This window comes from Suncus etruscus, chromosome 15 (assembly GCF_024139225.1).
Source record: "Suncus etruscus isolate mSunEtr1 chromosome 15, mSunEtr1.pri.cur, whole genome shotgun sequence".
Lineage (NCBI taxonomy): Eukaryota > Metazoa > Chordata > Mammalia > Eulipotyphla > Soricidae > Suncus > Suncus etruscus.
The window spans coordinates 82,625,528-82,639,333 of record NC_064862.1 but is presented as its reverse complement, the minus strand read 5'-3'; the positions used below and the strand labels follow the sequence as shown (position 1 = coordinate 82,639,333).

The window sequence follows — 13,806 nt, the reverse complement described above, 5'->3', positions numbered from 1 at the left end:
GGCAGCCCCCCTGGAAGGAGCCTCTTCCTGTCTCCTTCCGGCCCCCCATCCTGGTCCCCATCCCTGGAGGTGCTGTAGGTTGTTCCCAGATCGGACGCCAGAGGGCGCCCACGAGCCCCAAGTTGTCCTTGTCCTGCTCTGGCCCCTTGTCAGGAAAATGCCCTTGCTTTTGGGGAAGGGGAATATGCTGTATTTTGGGGGAGCCCTTGTCACCTTCTAGAGCTGGCCTAACCTCCTCAGCCTAAGCTTCCTGGACATGCCTTTCTCCTGGAAATCCCCACTTGCACGTGTCACCCCACTAAGAGCCTGTCATAAACTAGGCTCCCTGGAGGAACTGGTCCCCTCTTTCCTCCATGAGTCAGAGCATGGGGTCCCCCCCACCTTAGACTTAAATATTTTTGTTTTGGGGTTTTATTGGGGGGGTTGGGCCACACTCGGCAGTATTCAGGGGTTACTCCTGGCTCTGCTCTCAGAAATCGCTCCTAGCTGAATCGAACCTGGGTCCGTTCCAAGTCAGTTGCATTCAAGGCAAATGCCCTACCACTATGCTATTGCTCTGGCCCTTGTTTTGGTTTGGGTTTGGGGCCACATTCCACAATGCTCAGGGCTAATCCCTGGTTCTGCATTCGGGAACCATTCCTGGTATTGCTCAGGGGACCCAATGGGGTGTCAGGGAAATAACAAAGTTGGATGTATGTAAGGCAAATGCTCACCTCACTATACTATTATTCCTCCAGTCCTGCACCCAGAACTTAAGGAATGTACTCAAATTCATTGGCACCAGCTGAGGGATCCGGGCTTCGTTGCTGCTGAACCTCAGCTTGGCTGGAGAGACACATCCTGGCTGCCCCCACCCCCCAGGAAATCCCCCTCCAGCTTTGGCTTCCTCTGTTATTTCCTGGCCCTCCCCCCACTTACACCACCATAGGCTGTGTCTGTCTGTTTCTCCAAGAGATTCTTTATTGGGGGGGGGCACACCCAGCAGTGCTCAAGGCTGACTCCTGATTCTGCATTCAGGGATCCTTCCTGGTGGGGCTCAGGGAATCCTATGAGATGCCGGGGATCAAACCCGGATCTGCTGTGTGCAAGGCAAGGACCCTGGTACCCTCCCCTTAGCATATCCTGATGAGAGCCCCCCCCCCAATTTCCTCCTACACACAGGTAAGCAATTTGGGGCCCTTGCTGTTTGCTAGGGTAGAGGAATCTGTTTTTTTGCTTTTATTGTGGTTTTTTTTTTTTTTTTTTTTTTGGTTTTTCGGGCCACACCCCCTTTGAATCTGGCTATTCGCTCAGAAATTGCCCCTGGCTTGGGGGGGACCATGTGGGACACCGGGGGATCGAACCGCGGTCAGCGCTTGCAAGGCAGACACACCTTACCTCTAGCGCCACCTCACCGGCCCCAGGGTAGAGGAATCTGAACTTCTGCATGGAAGCTGGGCTAGAGGCCCACCTTGACTTACTAACCCCAGAGCTGGCTTGGTTTTCCCTAAGGATGGAGAGCTCTCTTCCTGGCGCTGGGAAGGAGGCGGGATGTGTGCAGGATGGGATGTGCGCGAGGTGGGTGGGTGGGGAGGCAGGTGTGCAACCCCGCGGAGGCCCAGCAGCGAGCACGAATGAAGAAGGAAGCTTTGGGGCGCCGGGTTAGACCCCTCAAGCCCATGCCAGGCGCCTTCTTCCCTGGGAAGCCGGGCCGACCGCGAGCCCCAAGCATGCCCAGGCCCTCCCAGGCGTGGTGCCTCGTTGCAGGCGGAGGACCCCCCAGACACTCCCGACCCTAAGTGGGCCAGAACCACCCACCTGCCTTCATCCTGTTGGAGCCTTGGCTCGTCCTCGAGGGGGTGCTGGAGAGGCGCGTCTCTGCGCGGGGGTGGAGAGAGATGGTCACGAACCCCAAATTTCCCAAATTTCCCGGAACCCTGAAGCCCCGGCACTCCAGATCTTCATAGACACCTGGACCCACTCTCCCATTGCCCCAATTTTTTTTTTTATCCTTTTCTTTTTTTGGTTTTTCGGCCACACCCGTTGTGATGCTCAGGGGTTTTCTTTTTTTTTTTTTTTTTTTTTTTTTTTTGGTTTTTGGGCCACACCCTGTGACGCTCAGGGGTTACTCCTGGCTATGCGCTCAGAAGTTGCTCCTGGCTTCTTGGGGGACCATATGGGACGCCGGGGGATCGAACCGCGGTCCGTGCGCAGGCAAGGCAGGCACCTTAGCTCCAGCGCCACCGCCCGGCCCCTGCTCAGGGGTTTTCTGGCTAAGCACTCAGAAGTTGCCCCTGGCTTGGGGGGACCATATGGGACGCCGGGGAACCGCGGTCCTACCTTGGCTAGCGCTTGCAAGGCAGACACCTTACCTCTAGCGCCACCTCGCCGGCCCCATTCCCCAAATATTTATAGACAACTGACCCTATTCCATTCCTCAGACCCCCAAATATTTCTAGACAACTGGACACCCAATAGTCCTAGATTTTTTTTTTTGGTTTTTGGGCCACACCCAGCAGTGCTCAGGGGTTACTCCTGGCTGTTTGCTCAGAAATAGCTCCTGGCAGGCACGGGGGATCATATGGGACACCGGGATTCGAACCAACCACCTTTGGTCCTGGGTCGGCTGCTTGCAAGGCAAACACCGCTGTGCTATCTCTCTGGGCCCAGTCCTAGATATTTCTAGGTAACTAGATCCCTATTCCATAGTCCAGACCCCCATTTCTAGATATTTCTAGATAACTCGACCCCCATTTCACCCCGCCTCCCAGAAATGTCTAGAATAACTGGACCCCATATCCCCAGATATTTCTGGAGACCTAGACCCTCATTCCATCCCACACCCCCCAGATATTTCTAGATAAATGCACCCCCATACTACTCTCAAGACCACCAGATATTCCTAGACACCGGACACCCCAAATCTCCAGATATTTCTAGGTAACTAGACCTCCATTTCATAGCTCAGACCGAGATATTTCTAATTAACTGGACCCCAATTTTATTCCACACACACCCAGAAATGTCTACATAACAGGACACCCCATATCGCCAGATATTTCTAGACACCTGGATCCTCCCATTCCGCTACCCCCACCATGATCCAACAGCCAACCCCTTAAGGAATCCACACTGCCCCGACCCCGTGCAAGCCCAGATGCCCCCAGCCCAGGATCAGCCTGTTCCTGCCTTTCTCGGAGCCTCCCTTAAGAGGTCCTCCCAGATTTCTTAAACTATTAATTTTTAATTCCGCAGTGAAAGCAGGAGACACTGGCCCGGTGAATAATTAACACCAGACAAATCAGGTCCTCGGAGGCGCCCTCAGATGTGGGAACAGACACTTAGAGAGATTAGGGGGCTGGGGAGAGCTTAAGGCAGCTGCCCAGATGTTCAGTATCTGCAAATGTGCACATTACCCGCTGAGAAGGGGGAGTGGGGGACAGGGTCTTAGCACAGACTCAACCTTGCTGTTGTTGCTTTGGGGCTCACACCCAGCAGTGCTCTGGCTCTGTGCTCAGGGATTACTCCTGGAGCTGCTCAGGGGACCCTGTGGAATGCCGGGGATCGAACCCGGGTATGGCCAGCGTGCAAGACCAGCGCCTTTCCCTCTAGTCCTCTTGGCTCTGTCTTTCGTCCCTCATCATGTATGAGACCCACTTTCTTCTGTCTGATCCCCAGAAACAGCAGCGCCTTCTCCTGGGCCCCATGGCCCCCTAACCACAGTGCCCACTCCAGGGTGTGTCCAGGCACCTTGCGTGCAGGGAAATTCTGCAACGTAAGGTTGGGCCTTGTCTGCGTGGGGGAAGGGGACAGATGCAGCAACAACGGTATAGTGGGCACACCCCAGGATGGTGGGCCGGCAGTGGGAGTTGGGAAGCAGGAAGAAAAGCCAATCACGCTGCCACCCGTCCCGCCACCAGAGGGTGCTTGCGAGGCCTCTTACCTTTGGGCGTGCCTGCAGGAGTCTGCAAGGGGGAAAAAAAACAGCAATTAGGGGTGCCTGGGTCCCTCCGTTCACCAGGCCCCCCACCGATGATCTCACATTCCCTCTTTCTGTTTCTCTGTGCTCCAAAGCCCTAATTCTCCCAGGGCGGCCCACCCAAAGAAAAAAAAATCTGTCCATGATTCTTGCTCAGTGGACTCCTAGCTCAGCCCTCAAGCGCCCCAGCTCTCTAAAAGTGTCCTCTCATCCAAGAGGAGAGGGGGGCATTGCGAGGAGAAGGGGGCATCATGAGGGTGGGGTTTGCTTCTGCCACATACATAGTCCCTGCTTCATCAGCTCTCAGGGCCCAGCCTGGAGAACTCCTACTCAACCTTCAAAACCTCCCTCCTTCCTCCTCCTCCTCGCCTCTGTGTAGTCAGTGTGCCCCCCCCCCCCCGTCCCACCTTGTGGTAACCCCATTCTCCATCCATCCTCTCACCTCCTCTGTCCCCCAGCAATACTGGAGGAAAGGGAGGGAGAGAGAAAGACAGCCTTTCCTTTCTGCACTGAGACTCCGGGGTATTAACAGAGTCCCTAGAACCAGCTGAGCTCCCCCAGTCAGTTTCCCCCAAGTCTTTTCGGCTCCTCATGTTTTAGGGGGGTCCTTCCTAGTCACAGAGATGTGGAGGGGCTGCTCCCCAAATTCCAGAAGCCAACTGGAGGAAGAACAAGCAAGTTGGACTGTTAAAACTGTCCTGTGTGGCTGCCTGCTCTTTTAATCTGGATTTTAATTTTGGGGATGTCCAGAAGTGCTGGGGAAGCTGGCACAGCTCCTGCATGCTTGGGGCGCCCCCAAGTTTTGAGCCACCTCCTCCGACTCCATGCCTCCCCCGGCCATGGGTGTCCCCCAAATGCCTACCTGCTGGGAATTCACCATCACCACCTTCTCAGTCTCCGGGGCGGGGCTGGGGGTCGCCCTGGCGGGGCTGGGGGTGGCTGTGGTCTCCTTGGGGGTGGGGGCTGGGACCACGTCTCCGTTCTCCAGCACTTCAATCTCCTTCTCCAGCCTGCGGGGAGAGGGGCACAGCGGGGACCCCCTTTAGCATGCGCTTTGGGTACAAGGACAGTTGGGGCAGTGATTGGGGTTGGCGGAGCTGGGAGCTGACAGTGGCTGGCGGGAGCTCCTGGCTGCTGTGGGGGTGGCTCTGGGCGCGCCCCACGGCCTCCTGTTTTTTCACTCACATTTGTTTATTTTCACAGGCGGCCTTATCGCCCCAGGGAAACTGGAAAAGCCGTGTCACTTTCCAGTATCAGAGATCAAGGCGCCAAATATGCGCCGGGACAACACGGGACACCAGACCCGCGAGTGGCCACAGTTGCCACCGCTGGCCTGCCATGTGCAAAGGGAGTAGCCAGCTGAGCCCTTGGCATGGGGGCGGGGGCAGGATGAACTTGGGAGAGACAGAACAGGGCTCACAAAAAGTCAGCAAACTGAACATACATGGGGTCCACCCACCTCTAAAACTCAGCCTGGGGGCCTTCCTGGAAGAAGTGTCCAGACAGAGGATTGGTACTGTGGATAGGCTATATGAGGCGAGGCAAGAGGCACTGGGGGTTGTCAGACACACAGCGGGGCACTAATCTGCCCCCCACTTCTGTTGATCCCGCCCTTTGCACCCATGGTCTTCCCACTTTTGGGGGGAGGAGGAGGAGGCAGTCACATCTGGCGGTGCTCAGGGCTGACTCCTGGCTCTGTGCTCAGGTATCACTCCTGGTGGGGCTCAGGGGACCCTATGGGGTGCTGGGTCTGCAGATGGGGGGTGTCAGGGTCCATCAGGAACCTGGCAAATCTTCATCCTCTCACAGCTCCCTGAGCCGGCGACACCTGAGAATCTGCCTGTCACTTCCTCAGTCCCGGGCCTCCTGCCTGGCCGGAAACCGGGGCCTTTGTCCCAGGGCAGGGGCGGGGATGGTCACTCCTGGGCCTGCCCCCCACTTCCTGCAGTCCAGCTGCCTCTGCTCTGTGTCCGGTCAGCTGCTGCGTCCATATCAAGACTGTCTTCCCACATCCCACCTGCACCTGCTCTAGACGGGGCTTGGGGACCCTTCCTTTCCTGGCTCGGACCCTCACACCCATGCATCCTCACTTGGCCTCGTGGCCTCCCGACACCCTGCAGTGCTCAGGGCTGACTCCTGGCTCTGCTCTCCAGGGATCACTCCTGGCAGTGCTCAGGGAACCCTGTAGGATGCCAGTGATCAAACTCATGCAAAGCCAGCACCTTCTCCGCTATGCTATGGCTCTAGCCCCCCTTGTCCCATCCTTGCCCCAGTGCCGGGACTCGCAGACTCAACATGCCTGATGTCTCTGCTGGTCTCTGAGCTCACCTACCTGCAGATGGAACCTTCCAGGAGCTGGGCCTTCTGCTCATCCTCCTGCATCTGTTTACGCATGTCCGAGTCCCCATCAGAGGCCGAAGGGGGCGTCCCCTCTAGTAACCAGCGTTCCCGGAGCGCCTTGGACTAAATGCAGAAAAGGAGTCTCGTGGGCAGGGGGCAGGAATGGAGGGGGTCCAGGACTGCAAAGCAGGGGTGTAGGGCAGAGCCCCCTTAGGACTGGATTATTTCCCTGACAACCCCTTTTTCTTATTTTTTTTTCATTTCTTTGTTTTTGGGGACACCCCCAGGGGTGCTCAGGGCTGACTCCTGTCCCTCTCCACAGTCCAGTTCATCCAGTGCTCATCTGGAATTATTTGCCCCTGGCAACTCCTTTTGTTTTGAGTTTGGGGCTACACCCAGCAGTGCTGCTGAGGGGCGTTACTCTATGCTCAGAGGCTACTCCCCAAAATTCTTTTTTTCCCCCCAAATTCTTATTTTATTGTTTTTCTTGTTAGGAGCCACACCCAGCGGTGTTCAGGGATTACTCCTGGCTCTGTGGTCTCCTGGAAGGCTTGGAGAACCCTATAGGATGCCAGGTATTGAACCCGAACCCGGGTAGGCCACATGCAAGGCAAACGCCCTCCCGGCTGTGCTATGGCTCTGGCCCTTTTTGTTTTCCTTTTAGGGTAATTTCGTTGGATGTGCTGGGGGCTAGGGGCTGGTCCTGGCTCTGGAACGACCCCTAAGGGTGCTCTGGGGAACAGACATTGTACCGGGATCGAACCAGGGTCCGCAGTGCAAGGCACATGCCCTGGCCACTGTTTTAAGGCTCCGGCCTCTGGGGCTCGGTGCGTTTTTGCATTAACTGGTTGGTCATTGGATTTCAGGCACTTTAACCGGTGGGTGTCAGATCTTTCGTGCAAGGCCACCCCAGAGCCACCCTGGACAACCAGGAACCCCTTCTGCCACGCCAGACCTTGAGGTGCTGCAGCTGCCTCCGGTCTTCGTCCAGCTGCCGCCGCTTGTTCTCGATCTCTGTCTGCCTCCGCCGCTTCTCCTGGGCACGGGAGTGGGGTGAGTGAATGGGGATCATCAGGCACCACCTCCCCTTCCTGCTTCCTTCCTTCCTTCCTTCCTTCCTTCCTTCCTTCCTTCCTTCCTTCCTTCCTTCCTTCCTTCCTTCCTTCCTTCCTTCTTTCCTTCCCTTCCCTTCCCTTCCCTTCCCTTCCCTTCCCTTCCCTTCCCTTCCCTTCTTCCTCCCTCCCTTCCTTCCTTCCTTCCTCCCTCCCTTCTTTCCTTCCTTTCTTCTTTCCTCTCTCCTTCCCCTCTTTTCTTTCTTCCTTCCTTTCATTGTTAGCCCACACCCAGAAGTGCTTAGGATCACTCCTTGCAGGACTCAGGGCACACTACAACATGCCAAAGATCAAACCTGGGTTGGCTGTGTGCAAGGTAACGCCCCCACCCCTACTCTCTCTGCTATCACTCCTGCTCCTGTTATTTGTTGTTTGTTTTTTGGGGGGACACACTCAGTTTCCCCATCAGTACTAAGGAGGCTGCCTGCTCACGTGGGGGCCACATTCTCCCAGGGTTTACCCCTGGCTCTGAACTCAGAAATCACTCCTGACAGTGCTCATCCTATGAGATGTTAGAGATCAAATTTGGGTAGGCTGTGTGCAAGGCAACACTCTCGTCTTTGTCCTATCCCTCTAGACCTCCTCCTGTTGCTGATCTGAAAAAAATTTTTTCAGGGCCAAAGTAATAGTACAGTGGAAAGGGAATCTGCCTTGCATATGGGTGAACCCAAGTTTAATCTCCAACATCCCATCGGGTCTCCCTAGCAGCACCAGGAATGATCTCTGAGTGCAGAGCCAGGATTAAGTCCTGAGCATTCCAGGAGTGGTCCCAAAACATATTATACATATAAGGCCCGGAGAGATAGCACAGCGGCATTTGCCTTGCAAGCAGCCGATCCAGGACCAAAGGTGGTTGGTTCGAATCCTGGTGTCCCATATGGTCCCCCGTGCCTGCCAAGAGCTATTTCTGAGCAGACAGCCAGGAGAAACCCCTGAGCACCGCCGGGTGTGGCCCAAAAAAAAACAAAAACAAAACAAAACAAAACAAAACCATATTATACATATAAGCATATATATATGGCTTGGAGGACCATAAGGGATTCTGGGATCGAACCACTGTCTGTTCTGGGTTGGCTTCATGCAAGGCAAATGCCCTATCGCTGTGCTATCTCTCCGGCCCCTTATATACGTTTGCCTTGTGAATTTGGGGACCCACCTAGGACTCAGACACAGAGCACTAAGCACTGAGTTACCCCCCCAGCCGCTCCTGTTACTGTCACTCAGAGAGCCCCTCATCCACACCGATGACCACCTGCCTTAATGTTACCCCAATACCCTGACCTACCCTGTTCCCTCCCATTCCCCACCAGAGTATCTTGGAGACCCTCATGGGGGCTTCTGGGCTAAAGCAGCTGACCCCAATGTCAGCCAGTGTCTCCCACTGACTTCCTCTGTGGAAGAACCAGGTTTGAACCTGCCAACCTCAGTTTCCCCGTCAGTACTAAGGAGGCTGCCTGCTCACGTGGGGGCCACATTTTTCCAGGTGGGACGACCCCCAGCAGGTACTCGAGTCTCCTGTACACCGCAGCTGGGTCTCAGCAGTGAGGTGCCCCAAACTCAGCTCCCCTCCCCACACCCTCCAGGATTGGGGGGGTCACTCACCGCGATGGCCTGCAGCCGCTCCTGCTGGGTTGTGGTCTCTGCCACCAGGACCCTGGAGTGGGACACACAAGGTCAGGACAGGGTACAGTCCTGATTTAGCCAGATGTGTCACAAATCAGGGCCTGCATCATGCTGGGGTGACTGGGGACCGGGAGACACCCAAAAAAAAACAGAAGCACCTACTATTTGGGGGGCACAATTGTCAGTGCTCAGGGCTTGCTCTTGGCTCTGTACTCAGGAATCATTCCTGGCAGGCTCAGACCATATGGGGTGCTGGGGATCAAACCCGAGTCAGTAGTATGCAAGGAAAACTCCCTTTCCTCTATGCTATTGCTCTGGCTCCCTTCCTTGGGTTTCTGAGCCACATTTGAGGATGCTCAGGGCTGACTCTTGCCTTTGTGCTCAAGGGTCACTCGTGGTGGGACTTGGGGATCTTGTTTTTGTTTTTGTTTTTGGAGGGGGCCACACCCGGTGACACTCAGGAGTTACTCCTGACTATGCGCTCAGTAATCATTCTGGCTTGGGGGACCATATGGGACCGGGGGATCGAACCACAGTCCATCCTGGGTCAGCCATGTGCAAGGCAAATGCCCTCCCACTGCGCCACTGCTCTGGCCCCATGACTTGGGGGATCTTATGGGATGATTGAACCCAGGTCAGCTGCTTGCAAAGCAAACACTTTGCCTGTTGGACTGTGAGCACAGCTTTGCATGCAAGGGCCTTGAGTTTGATCCCCAACACCATCGGAATGACCCCCAAACACTGAGTGGAAGCCACCGACATACCAAAAGAGAGGTGACTCAGCCAGAACCCTCCCCCGAGTTGGCCTTCTGTAAGTAGAACCCGCTTCTCCCCTAAATCCCCCTGCAGCTCTGCCTCCTAATTTGCTCACCCCAGAAAATCTGATAGTGGGAACAGATCTGGGACTGGAAATATAGCATGGCGGGGAAGGAGTTTGCCTTGCATGCAGCTGTCCCGGGTTCCATCCCCCACACCCCATATGGTCCCTTGAGCACTGCCAGGAGTGATCCCTGAGCACAGAGCCAGGAGTAACCCCTGAGCATTGCTGGGTGTGGCCTCAGTACCAATACAAAACAAAACAAAGCAACAGGCAGAAGTGACCCCTCGAACCCCCAATGCCCGGACACTCATTTTCTCTGTCCTGAACCCCATTTCCTCTACCTGGATTTCATCTCATCTCACCCACCAATCAGTCAAGATGCTGTGGGGAGCATCCTGGAGTCATGAACCCCAAATTAGAGGGTAGAGTAGGGGACAGGGAACAGGCGGAGGGAAAGGACCCTTGAACTCTGGTGGCCCCAAATCTCCAATGATCTCTGGGTCACACTAGGAGCCTTTGGAGACACACGGGGGAGGGGGATTATCCAGCCAGAGCCACATCCCCCCCTTATCTTCCCAAGAGCTGGAATTACAGCTGCCGGGGCACTGGTCCCACTGTCCCCTGTGCCTGAAGCCTCCCGCCCCTCCTGACCCCCTATGCCCTTCTGATCTCAGTTTCCCCATATGCAGAATCAGGGACAGAACCTCCAGTTCTAAAAGTTCAGCTTGGACACACACGTGTACACACACACACACACACACACACACACACACACGCACGCACGAACGCACGCACGCACCCAAACACGTGCACACGTACTCCACCGTGGTTTGGCGGGAATGGGATGCCCCACCGCCAATGCCCTCCAGGCGGCCCCTGGCCCAGATCTGTGTTGGCTCCTATTGCTGGTCAGCCCAGCCCGCCCTGGCAGGTTCAGTTTCCTGGCTTCTGGAGAGGCCATGAGGTCATCTGGCTCCCACAGCTCCCACGGCCCAGCAGATGACCCTGCCCAGCCCTGCCCTTCCTGACGGGGCAGAACCTGCCCCTTCCGTGACTTTCACTCTCTCCACGCTCAGCTCAGAGCCCTTGGTTGGGCTCAGCAAGTGGAGCTCAGGAAAGACTTGCTCTAGTTTCAAGGCGGATAAGTTTCCAGTAGGGCAGATCACAGGGAGGCTGGGCTCTGTCCCCCACCCTGCGTGATTCAAGCAGGTGCGGCGCCCCAAACCCCATGCATGCTCCCCGCCTATGTTCAACTCACATTGTTGTTGTTGTTGTTATTTTCGTTTTGCAACCACCTCTGACGGTGCTCAGGAGTTATTCCTGGCTTTGCACTCAGGGATCACTCTAGCGGGGCTTAGGGGACTAGATGGGGTGTCGGAGATCCAACCCAGGTCTGCTGCATGCCAAGCATGCCAAGAAAGCGCTCTTCCATGGTGAGAAGTGCAGGCCCAAAGACAACCCCGCGATGGCGATGCTCAAGAGCTGACTTTTGGCTCTGCACTGAGGAATCACTCCAGAAGGATTCAGAGGACCCCCCCACAATGGGATGTTGAGGCTCGAACCCGAGTCAAACACGTGCAAGCCAGCGCCTTAGAGCCCCTACCCCCACAGGGAGCAAGCAAGCCTTATACTCTGGCACTCAAAACTGGGGGGAAAGAGGGGTCTCTGGGGGGAGCCCTCACTCTGCCAGGAGGCTGAGGGGAGGAGGGCCAGAGACTCAGAGCCAGCCCAGAGAGGGGGGTCAGGGGGGCCACTCAGGCTGGCCTGGCTGCAGACAAAGTGTCCAGTGTCTGGGCTGGGCCGGCCCGGCCCTGTGCAGGGCCCAGAACTGGGGAAGGTCAGGAGGGCAGCGGCCAGGACCGGCAAGAAGTTCCCTGGGCCCGCGGGGTGCAGCCCGGTCCCCCTTTGAGCCCCGCCTGGGCCTGGGGGCGCCTCCCCTCTCCCGCCCCGGGCGCCGCCGCCTGAGTGATGGATGGTGCGGCCCGCGGGAGGCGGTCGCCATGGCAACCAAGCCGTCGCCCTGGCAACGCGGAGGCCCCGGCGCGCGGAGGTGGGGCCGCGCCGAGCATCTCCCGCCCCCGGCCCGGCGCTGGGGGGCTGCGTGGGCCGGGCGCAGGGGCCGCTTGCAGTGGGATGTGCAAAGGGGCGGCGGGTCTGGCAGCACCCCAGTCCCTGCTGAGAGGAGAATGGAAGTGGGGGGCTCCCTGGGCAGGATTAAGGGGAGCCTGGCCAGGTCAGGGTCTGGGGTCCAGGGGTCTGGACTTGCCCCTGGTGCAAAGGAACCGTGGATCCCAACCAATTGCAGCCCTTCGAACCCCTCGATCAGAACATTCTGGCTGGATGTATAGGAAAGTAAACCCTGGGGTGGAGGGTGCTGGCCTTGCACAGCCAGATTCGGATAGGTTTGCGTTTTCTTCACCCCATTGTCTCCTGAGCACCCCCAGGATTGATCCCTAAGTGCAGAGCCAGGAGTAACCCCGAGCTTCGCCGGATGTGGCCAAGAAAAGGAAAAAAAGAAAAATAACTCCTAAGGCTGGAGAGATAGTACAGCGGGGAGGACTCTTGCTTTGCACGCGGTTGACAGGTTTGATCCCCAAAACTCTCCACAAGTGATCCGGGAGCACAGGGTCCAAAGTCATCCCTGAGTACAACCGGGTGTGACTCCACAAACAAAACAAAACAACCAAAGTTGTGACACCTGCCAGTCTCCTTCCCCCGACCATCTTCACTTCCCTAGATTAGGGGGTCACAGGGCCCCTCTGTTTACATAACAGGAAATCGGAGACCAAAGAAGTAGGTCCCAACCTCTGACCACAGTAGGTCATCACTGAGGGGGAAACTGAGTCACAGACGGAAAAAGTGAAACTTCACCAGTGGGAAGGTTCAGGACCTTCCTCTAAGGTAGCAGAGCACACACGGGCTTCCAAGATCACAAAATAATCTTTTTGGGGGGGCATACGCCCACTCTTGGCGGTGCTCAGGACTGACTCCTCCTGGCTCTGTGCTCAGGGATTATTCCTGGAGGGATTTGGGGGATGCTCTGGGGTGTCAGGCAAACGCTCTCCCCACTGTACTATATATGGCTCCAGCCCCACACGAAAAGAATCTCACATTCTGGGCACAAAGCTGAGATGTGTTTTCAGAAAGTGTGTGTGTGTGTGTGTGTGTGTCTGTATCTGTGTGTCTGTGTGTGTGTGAGATGTGTTTTCAGTGTGTGTGTCTGTGTGTCTGTGTGTGTCTGTGTCTGAGATGTGTTTTCAGAGTGTGTGTGTGTGTCTGTATCTGTGTATCTGTGTGTGTGAGATGTGTTTTCAGTGTGTGTGTCTGTGTGTGTCTGAGATGTGTTTTCAGTGTGTGTGTGTGTGTGTGTGTGTGTGTGTGTGTGTGTGTGTGTGTGTACATCCCATGTGGCGCTGGGATTCTAATCCGAGGAACCTGGGGGTCGAATCTCAGGAATCCAGGCCTTCCCCATGCACACTTGCTTGCAGCCCTTTGAACTTTCTATCCAGCCCAGAAACTGACTTTTTGGAGATCTTGGTTTGTTTTATTTTGTTTTGATTTGGAGACCACACCCAGCAGTACTCAGGGCTGACTCCTGGCTCTGCACTCAGGAATCAGTCACTCTTGGCTTTGCTCAGGCCCTCTATCCTATCGCTCTGGCCTCTGAAACCATGAGTTTTGGCAAAAGGGCATGAAAAGCTTTGGAGGTGCCAAGCCATTGTCCACGGTCGCTCTGTGACTCTCCAGGACCCCTGGCAGTCTCTGGGCACCCCTGGCTCTGCTGCCTCTGCAGGGACCCGCCCCGAGCAAGCCGCCCACCCACCCTGTCGAGGGAGAGAGCCCGATTCTTTTTACAGTGCGAGCAGCAATTTCTGGGCTGGAGCAGCGAAGTGGGCGGCTGGGACGGAGCGAGGGCGGCGGCTGCAGGCGCCTGAGATAATCCGGGTTCCAGG

The 13,806-nt window shown here is 56.2% G+C and overlaps 2 protein-coding genes across 3 annotated transcripts in view; one reads left to right on the top strand and one right to left on the bottom strand.

The window, feature by feature from the left end:
• Positions 1-13,806, bottom strand: part of PALM (paralemmin) — a 29,352-nt gene that overhangs the window by 6,515 nt on the left and 9,031 nt on the right. The window contains exons 2-7 of one of the 2 annotated variants that reach the window (XM_049788740.1): positions 9,013-9,064; positions 7,254-7,334; positions 6,291-6,421; positions 4,821-4,968; positions 3,923-3,944; positions 1,798-1,857 (exon numbers count right to left, since the gene is read on the bottom strand). In XM_049788740.1, coding sequence (XP_049644697.1) covers positions 1,798-1,857; positions 3,923-3,944; positions 4,821-4,968; positions 6,291-6,421; positions 7,254-7,334; positions 9,013-9,064 — 494 coding nt within the window. The remainder of the gene's footprint in view (positions 1-1,797; positions 1,858-3,922; positions 3,945-4,820; positions 4,969-6,290; positions 6,422-7,253; positions 7,335-9,012; positions 9,065-13,806) is intronic. The other variant, XM_049788741.1, reaches the window with a different exon arrangement.
• Positions 5,610-13,806, top strand: part of RNF126 (ring finger protein 126) — a 66,775-nt gene continuing 58,578 nt past the window's right edge. Inside the window, exon 1 of the mRNA XM_049788743.1 lies at positions 5,610-5,617. The gene's annotated coding sequence lies outside the window, so the exon portion shown is untranslated. The remainder of the gene's footprint in view (positions 5,618-13,806) is intronic.